The sequence below is a fragment of the Hypomesus transpacificus genome, chromosome 26 (genome assembly GCF_021917145.1).
Source record: "Hypomesus transpacificus isolate Combined female chromosome 26, fHypTra1, whole genome shotgun sequence".
NCBI lineage: Eukaryota > Metazoa > Chordata > Actinopteri > Osmeriformes > Osmeridae > Hypomesus > Hypomesus transpacificus.
In genome coordinates this window covers 8,678,118-8,687,079 of record NC_061085.1, presented here as the reverse complement: position 1 = coordinate 8,687,079, position 8,962 = coordinate 8,678,118, and the positions used below count along the sequence as shown (strand labels likewise).

The 8,962-nt window shown below is 43.3% G+C and overlaps 2 protein-coding genes across 2 annotated transcripts; one reads left to right on the top strand and one right to left on the bottom strand.

The window, feature by feature from the left end:
• The first annotated feature begins 1,454 nt into the window (after positions 1–1,454).
• LOC124487621 (glomulin-like) lies at positions 1,455–6,548 on the top strand. Its single transcript, XM_047050049.1, has 18 exons — positions 1,455–1,506; positions 1,803–1,928; positions 2,690–2,794; positions 2,894–3,002; positions 3,449–3,692; positions 3,828–3,924; positions 4,059–4,225; positions 4,357–4,410; positions 4,518–4,548; positions 4,635–4,724; positions 4,812–4,853; positions 4,947–5,020; positions 5,158–5,242; positions 5,630–5,739; positions 5,874–5,937; positions 6,020–6,155; positions 6,265–6,356; positions 6,453–6,548. Exons 1-18 carry the CDS (start codon positions 1,459–1,461, stop codon positions 6,546–6,548), a joined length of 1,770 nt encoding a protein of 589 aa, XP_046906005.1. The 5' UTR covers positions 1,455–1,458.
• Positions 6,549–6,839: 291 nt separating this feature from the next.
• LOC124487620 (protein SPO16 homolog) lies at positions 6,840–8,408 on the bottom strand. Its single transcript, XM_047050047.1, has 5 exons — positions 8,340–8,408; positions 7,890–7,983; positions 7,425–7,596; positions 7,113–7,191; positions 6,840–6,953 (listed from the first exon to the last, which is right to left on the bottom strand). Exons 1-5 carry the CDS (start codon positions 8,406–8,408, stop codon positions 6,840–6,842), a joined length of 528 nt encoding a protein of 175 aa, XP_046906003.1.
• Positions 8,409–8,962: the final 554 nt, after the last annotated feature.

Sequence of the window (8,962 nt, the reverse complement as noted above, 5' to 3'; positions counted from 1 at the left end):
CTAGCACCATATACATCTGTTCAGTAAACAGTGGTCCTAATTTTAATTATTGAATCACAGATTTTCTGAAATGAAGGGCCAGAATTATTCTTTACATTTTGGACTATTTTTGTGAAAAGTGATTTTCTTTTTCTTTTAAGAAAACTTGAGTCCATCAAAGCTTTTACGAATATCCCTTAATGGCACAATGGACTACAATCTCACAGATCACTTTGTTAAAACAGTGCCCTCCAGAGGTGGAATTTTGTAAATGCTCTTATTATCGACAGCACTGACTAAAAAAATCAAATATTTATGTGAAGTTGAGCTGATTTTCCCCTCGCTGGAAAAAAAGAACAATTATTTGTGTTCTTGGCACTGGATCCATGAATGGGAAGACACCAAGTGTACAGTATTGTCTTACAATACATATTATGGATTATTTAACCAATTAAAAAATAATTTCTCTGTAAGCATTACCTTAAACTCTAAAGACCAAAAAAAGTCACGTTGCAAACACAAGGTTGAATTCCATCCTCAAAGACTTCACAACAAAGGAAAATAAGAAAATATGTTATGATACAAAGTGACATATAATCTACCCAAGAGATATTCCCCACGAGCACCAGCCACTGTCAAAACCTAGTCAGCAGTCGACAATTAAGATGGACAAAATCAGGGGCCGACAAGTGGCCTCTGTCTGCTGTATGTGCGATGCTGCTTTTGTTCAAAGCTTTCATCACGCCGCAATATAGAGCGTCGACCCAACTGGCAGATGTTGGCTAAATCCAACTGTTCAAACAGGCTGCTGTCCCTATTCATCTCAAATCAGGGTCCGAGCCGTGCGTCCGCTAAGCCATGTGACAGGCAGGAAGTCCATGATTGTTTGATATTATGTTACACAAACATGGGGGGGGCGTGGAGGAGACAGAGATGGGGCGCGTCATTTCGAAACCTTTGAGAGTGGGTGGTGGAACAATTTATCAACATGAGACTCATGGATTTGTGTTTAAAAAACCACATTAACCGATCGTCATATACCACTAAAGCATGTGTGTGGGTATTGCTAAATATTGGTTTGGTTCTTTAGAATCCAATCTAGTTTTATTCCATGTCAATTGTGGGGGTGGTTAGTCGACAGCACAACACAACAGTCCCTAGGCCTCCTGCCTCTCATAAGGATTGTGGCCAAGTACTTATTGACTACAGCCTTCTAGACACTTCTGTGTCATCGGCAACCATGTAGGAGTGCTTTGGTTTAATCCTATTACATCTCGGGCACATAGCTGGCTAAGAGGTTTACCGACTGTCCTCCTGTCTCACACACACACTTTCATGAAATTCACACTTGGCCGGATACGATACTTGCATGTCCTCGGACACTGTTTGCGCTCTTTATTAGAGGCTTGATATTCTTGATTATTAACTACAGTTGGAAGCCCTTTAAGGACCATCAGCCTTAGTCAGAACAGTGGAGACATGGTGCTAATTACTGAGAACCAGTTCCATGATGTCATTCAGAGATGGGTAAGTCACCACTGAAGGAAACAGTGTTTATACAACATGCAGCATTACTGGAAGGAAAAATACAACATGTGTTCTATAGTGGATAAACCTCGAATGGAAACTTTGTTTTAAAACAGCCTAACTGTATTTTGCGCAAAGTAAATCGCATTCCTAGGTAAAATGCTTTACGCTCTTGATTGCGAATCAAGCTACGGCGCAACCGTGTGGCAGGACTGGCTTCCTGAAAAGAGACTGATAACAAATACATGAGCAGGCTTGTGTTGACTTTGTTTGTCTTTCCGTTACCCTCTTCCCAGCGAGACACCCCAGATGACCGTTTGAAACCAGAGGACCACAAGCTCTTCCACAATGTTGGATCCACATGTATTTCTCAAGGTGACAGTGCCCAAATGCTGAATTTCATTCAGGATGACAAAAACCAGGTAACTGCTTCTCAACGAAAAACAAATGTAAGCTGCACATCAACGCAACCCCCATCCCACATTACGTTTCTAAAGAGTAACTGCTTTCTGAGGTGTACCAAGGCGTAGAAAAGGATAATATTGACAGTGCAGGTCTGCTGATCGCCCCAAAGGCAAGTCATTGTGAAGAAACAGTCACATCTTCCTGTCGTCAGTGACAACAGCCGGTTCACTGGAGCGAACAGTGACCACTCGCTGTTCACTGTTTTACATCCCCACTCTGCCACCACTCCTAGCTTGTTGATCTGTTGACCCAGAAGTGTGGGGAGAAAACCAGCAGATATGCAGTCAGATTTCTCGCTCCACTGGTAACCCTCTTTGATACGGCCTTTCTTTAAGTGCCCTTGGTTGTCCCTCATCCCCATGGCGACCTCACTCCGGTGCCTACACTTCCCAAAGCATGTGTCAGTGTTTTTCCTTACCCCTTTCAGCTAAAAGAGACTCGAATGGCTTCAAAAGTTGACTTGCAAATGAAAAATCTGGGGCCTTCAACTAAGTAGTGAAGGATTTTGTCATAGTAGTAGCACAACCAGCTTTCCTACCAATACAGTTCAAAGAAACCGCAAGCTGCTACGTTTTCCAAGGACTTGCACTTATTCAACCTGTGAGAAAGCAGTCAAAATCACATCCAAAAGAGTCCATGCAGCTTTCTACACAAAGCTTGGAGCTTCATAATGTTGTCTAAACAGTTATCATAACAGGTGTGGCTCTCTCTCTTTCAGAATATAGTGAGATCTATGGGCTGTGGCCTCTTGGGAATTCTGGTGAATGAGATGCAGAGGAAGAATAATTCTGACTGTCAGATCATTATCACACACCTGACAAAGGTAAGCAGGAGAAACGGCTAACAAAATCACTGATATCGTAAACCTGCAAAAAGATGATATTTTTGAGTACATGTTTATTCTCCCTACTTTCCAACCTAGACATGCAGACCAAAGGAGGTCCTGTTTGCTTTGCTTGAACCATTAAAGGATATTCATCCTGATGCCATTGCAGACACTGTCACGGTTGTCACCCCTCATCTTCAGACAGGTAACAATAGGGCCTAGAAATTACTCCTAGCAACCGTTAGCTTGCACAGAAATCCATATAAATTGTGGTTTGAATCAAAATGTATATTCCCCATCACAAACACTCAGGCAATATCTAAAAATGTTTAACAACTGCCCATCTAACAACAAAGCAAACACGATTAAGTGTAATAGTCTAGTCCAGGGGTCTCAGACCCTGTTCCAGGAGAGCTGCCCAATTTAACACGTCAACCAGCAAATTATAATAACCAGGTGAGCTAGATTACGACGGGGGCGGAAACCTACACCAAGGCAGCTCTCCAGGAACAAGGCTGGACAGCCTTGGTCTAATCAGTAGTCCGACGCTGCGCTTAGGTGGTGTCTGGCTCCCTCTACTGCCTCCTCTGGTAACTACACCTCTCCCCCGGACGAGAGCATGCCACACTGACGTCCTCGTTTGTCCCGAAGCGCTGCTGCGTCTGGGGGAGGACAAGGCCCCCTCGGTGGGGCTGTCTCTGTCGGCTCTGCAGAAGCAGGTGTCCAGGCTGCCTGTACCCTACACTCCCCAGCAGGAAAAGGACGACGGGTACGGCCTGTGCCGCTGCTGCGCCGCCCTCACCGCCTTCCTGAGGCCCTTCGTGGAGGAGGTGAGGAGAGGAGACGGCGTTTCCCCTCGAGACGACGGGCTGCTGAGGACCGAGCTCCTCAAGTTGTAGGTGTCCTCCAGGGGGGGGTCTGTTGGGAGTTGGACGGGGGGAGGGACATGCTGTGGCGTCGCGGGTGGAGACCACGGAGATGAAGCAGATGGCTTGTTGTTGACGAGGGGCCGTCTCTTGTCCCCCGACAGTTGTATGGAGAGCCTTAGAGAGCCTCTCCTTCAGGCACAACTAGACCAAGTCACGACGGAACGATCACCCATGTGGGTTTACGCAAGAGACACACTGGTGAGGCCAGGATAATCCTTTTCTTTTTTTCTTTTTAAAACGACTTTAAAAGACAACCAGTCTGAGGATGGCATGCACTTTTCCTAATCACCGTGACTGACAAATGGACCCTGGTTATTTGGTACTGATTCTAGGTCACCCTCATGGCCGTCCAGGAGTCTCTTCCTGATCTCCTGTTCTACGGCTCTCTGAGGAAGAACCTTGCGGTTGACGACGCCCAGGAGGTCCAGGCTCGTGCCTGCTTGGCGTACCTGATCTTCGTCCAGTTCATCACCATTGAGAGCTTCCCAGCTGTCTTCAGGTGATATCACCTGAGCGCTTCAGCATAATGGCAACGTTTTGCAGTTAACGAGTAGAACGTCCGGGATGTGTTTTAAAAACGTTCTTGCCTGATGATGGAATTCTTAACAATTTCCTCCTTTCTTTGTTCAGTCCTGTGTTCGTTCTGCAGTGCAACATGGAATATATCAACCTGTTATTGAGCAGGTATTTCATCTCGTCAGCTACACTTCTTAAAAGGATACCAGCTTAACATGTTAATGATGGAATACCCTGAACTAGACTCTGACTTTAAGTTCTTCATCTCCCAACAGGAAGGATGAATCTTGGCTACTCAAAGGCTTGGTAAGGACGCAGTGGTAAAAAATGTCAGATACCACTGAGTAGTACTTCAGTGATGATGCTAACCTCTTGGCTCTCTGTTCATTCAGGCCTTGTATGCAAAAAGCTTGGAGCTAGTTGAAGACCGCAGCCTCCCAGTTGAGCTACTGGAACTGAAGACTTTTTACACAGTTCCACAGGTGATTAAGTCAAGATATGGGATAAGACTTCACATTAAAACTGTGCAATGAATAAACATCACTGATAGTGTATTTGACCCAAAACAGAACCTGGTGCAAATCCTGACTGATTGTCCGATCAAGCACTTGGTAAGTAAAAACAATGCTGTTTGAAGAAGTCAGTTTTTATTTTAGATGCTGTAAAAAGAATTTCTTTAATCACCTTCTTTCTCATGTTACCAGAGAGAAAGAGGGCTAAATGTTTTCCAGCTCTTCATAGACAAATTGGATGTTGAGGCAAAACACAAGTTCTTCAGGTTAGATGTTTATCTCAATACAAAATTGAAAAGAACGTTGAATTATTCTTAAAGTACTGTCTTATTTGTAAACAACATGCCATATGACATAAATTCCTCACAGTCGAGTACTTTTAAGTGTACATTTCATGTTGCAGGTGCATATTAAAAACTACTCAGCATGCAGGAGTAGAGGGTTATGTGATCAAGAATATCAAGAATCAGGTTGAATACTCTATGAAGGTAAGGCAAGAGATGCAGTAGAATGTGTCTCATCCCAAGGCTGTTGTCATGGAGTCAACATTGGGGGGGACAAAATCTGCTGGGGAGACTGAGGGTCCCCCCCCCCCCCAAAACTTTTTACGTTTAGTTATGAATATGATTAAAAAAAATTATGATAATTTCAGAGAGCGTGCGAGGTTGCCTGTCGTAGCTTAGCACATTTATATTTTATTTATATTTTTATATCAATATATTGGGGGACATTTTGATCAATATATTGGGGGGGGGGGGGATGTGTCCCCGCCAATATATATTATGATTATGGCCCTGCCTCGTCCACACAACAGCAATGATAAAATCAATACCATTGCGAAGTGTGTCAGCCCTATGTTGTCCATGTTCTTTTAGCCAGGTAATATGAACAGCCTGTTTCTGGGAGACCAGTTTCTCCCCTTGCTGAGCCTGGTGCTGTGTTTGCCCCAAGGCCCCGAGACTGACCTCCTACACGGCATGGACAGGTCAGTCGCACCGACCCCTAATCGTCTGTCATCATCATCATCCTCCCCCTTTTCTCTGAAAATGAAGAACCCACGACAGGTGTTTAAAATGACGTTTACATGAATGTTACTCAAGTTCTTTTCTTTTTACCAAGGATCATGGAGTCTCTGAATCTTTTACGTCTCCTGGTCATCAGAGACAAGGAATGGAAGAGAACTGTGAGTCGCTTAGCGGTTAGAACACCTACTGTATCTGACGTTCACGACAACGCAAGGCATGACTGATCCCCCTCTGTTCCAGACAGGGGTATGGATGGAACTGTGTAAGATTAAGGACGACTTCCTGAAGCTACTGCGCGTGTGCCTGAGCATGTCGAGATCTTACTACTTAACGCAGGTCAAGACCATGAGAGAGGACCGAAAGATACAAGCAAGAGGTACACACACACTCTGTTCACCCACAAGACCTCCTCAAACGGAGGGGATATCCTAGTTAACTGTTTTCTTGTCCATAAATACATTGTTCCTCCTTCTCTCCGCTTAAAGAGGCCAGAATGGCTCAAACAAGCATGGTGGTCAAAAGCATGACCGTGAAACAGGAAAAGGTGTCAGACATGCCCCCTGAGATCCAGTATCAGGTAGCCTAAACAAAACATGGCTTCATGTCACCATTTCTTGTTTATTTTTAACCATGGTATGAGATAATGATTAACGGTGACTCTTTTGTGACTCAGGTACTGCAGAGCGCGTTGGTTACATTTGATCTGATGGAAAGCATTATTTTCCGGATTGAAGAGATTATAAAAGAGAAAGAAGAACACCAGCAATAAAAAAACAAAAAAGGATTACTTTATTGCTTCCTTATAAATCACTCTTTGATTAACTATTCTAAATGTTTCTTCTTACGTTTCTATTCAGCTCATGAATAAAATACCATGTCCTCACAAAGCGCTTCCTTTATTGACCATCATCAACGACAATTCTCAGCACTGCCATCTTGGAACACACAACTGATCTCTGCCTCGCCATCTAGAGAGACCTTAACATCAAACCAAAACAGGTTTTGCATCGTTGAGGTTCTTGACACCTACGGGAGTCCCTGCCACCAACAAGCCTGCTGCTCACCTGAGCATTTGGTCTCTGAGAATCTCCCACATTGAGCTGCTCTCTATGATATGCGCCCGGGCCTGAGAAATCCTCTCTCTCACTCTCTCCACATACGGCTTACTGGTCGCCTGGGGGGAATCACATTGGCCACGAACTACATTCATTATCACCCAGGAAAATCGTTATTTTGGTGTTCTGTGTATCCGTCTTTTTTACTTCTTCTTTGGCGTTGATTTGTTTACGTCACACCCACCTCATCCTGTGGCAGTGCCGACTTTTGTTCCTACCTTAGCGATGGTCAGCATTCCCTTGACTGCGTCGGCATGGTTACGAACAGGTAGGACCCGGAGACTGCTGCCAAGGAATCTGTAAGACAAGAGTCCCTCTGAAAACTGGGCCAAATGACCGGATCGTTCTAACAAATTAAACTCATTGATTTAACGTCACGTTTCAAGGCACCACCATCGATACACAACTACCGGTTGAAGGTCAACATGTGCATTTAACTATCCTTTTTGTAGGCAGATTTTCTTTATTCTAAGTTTTAGATTTGTGTGACTTCCGCAAGTAGTCTATTGTTATAGCCTAATGGGATCTACCTGTGTTGAATCACTGACAAGGCTTCCAATTCCTTCTTCCCATAAAAAGAGGCTTGTAGAAGAAGGAAACTGTTGCGGTGGACCTGCACAAACTTCTTAATCCTATCAAAAACATCTGATTCTTCAAGCCCTTCTGGAAGTTCTTGTGGGTTGACGATCAGAAATGCAGTGCCTGGACAACCAGATCCTACATTAGTTCATCACATTTGACCTGATTTGTTTAGATTCAAGGGTGATATGACACGCGTGTGGTGTCGAATTAAGAAACGTTGCCATATGATATTGTCAGGTTGAGATTTTTTTTTTTTTAAGTAGTCATAACAGTAGGCTAAATCAAGCAGGTGCTTTAACTGGAGATATGATGGAGCAATTAATGACATAACGTTAGCTGTGGGGTAGAGCTAAGCTCATTGCGTGCTGGTGCAAGTATTAGCAATGTTTATGCTCACTGAGTGTATTGTTTACCTGACAAAGGGAAGACCAAGGCCCCTGGCTCGACGCTGTCTGAAAACCGGATGCGATGCTGCTGCGCGCCGAGCATTCTTGTAGCGTCATGGTTCTATTACGAAGTGGGAGTGACGGAATCTTAATTGGGTTTTTATCACATTCAGTGTAAGCATGGGCCTACAATGCGAGTTATTTATCCAGGGCAGGCTATTTGGTATTAAAGTTATTTTGCCTGAAATTTAACATGACCATAACCGTTTAATTAAGCTATTGCTATTAAATTAAAAGTGAAGGAGGCTATGTATATATATATATGCTATTTAGAGATTGTACGGCAACCTGACTAGGCTAGAGAGCTAGAGCTAGCTAGCTAGGCTATCAGGCTGGGTTAATTTTCTATTCGCCGCTGTGTCAGTCACACAGTACAGTCTCAGACTCTTTCAAGTTGTTTACTGGAACATAGCCTACCCGAAGTGATGTGCTGACTATAATTGTTGTTTTCCACAAATTAGCCCCGTCATTACCGTTGGGTGTCATTATACCGGTCTGAATACCGTTTGTGTTACTTGACTCACGAGCCTTAAAAGTTTAGGCTTGAAAAGCTTGAAAGACACGATTAAAAAATCTGAAATAAACTTTTTTCTAATACATTTGCAAACTTGTTATAAAAAACTTTTTAACAATGTACTTAAAATTAATTCACGTACGAGTATTCAAACCGTGTTTCTGTGAAGTTTACGTTACAAGTTCTGGCAGTGCTATCACGCCGTGAAAGATAGGGCTGCATTTCACCAGTCAAAATTGAGCAGTCTGAATTTCTGAAGCTAGATTTTTTTTCGAAATCTGAGTATCTGAATTTGACTGTTCGAATTTGAGCAGTCTGAATTTCCAAACCTTGAGTTTTTGGATCTGAATTTTTCTAAACATTTAATTAATTTCAGATTTCAATTTTAAAGAGGTGAATTCAAAACCAACAAATTCGGTGGTGTTTAAATGTAAATATTAAGTAGGCCTATTCAATGCCTAAAATTAAAAACATGATCACTGATTTACTTCCTGGAGAGGTGCGAGACTCAAAATGACACTAGGGT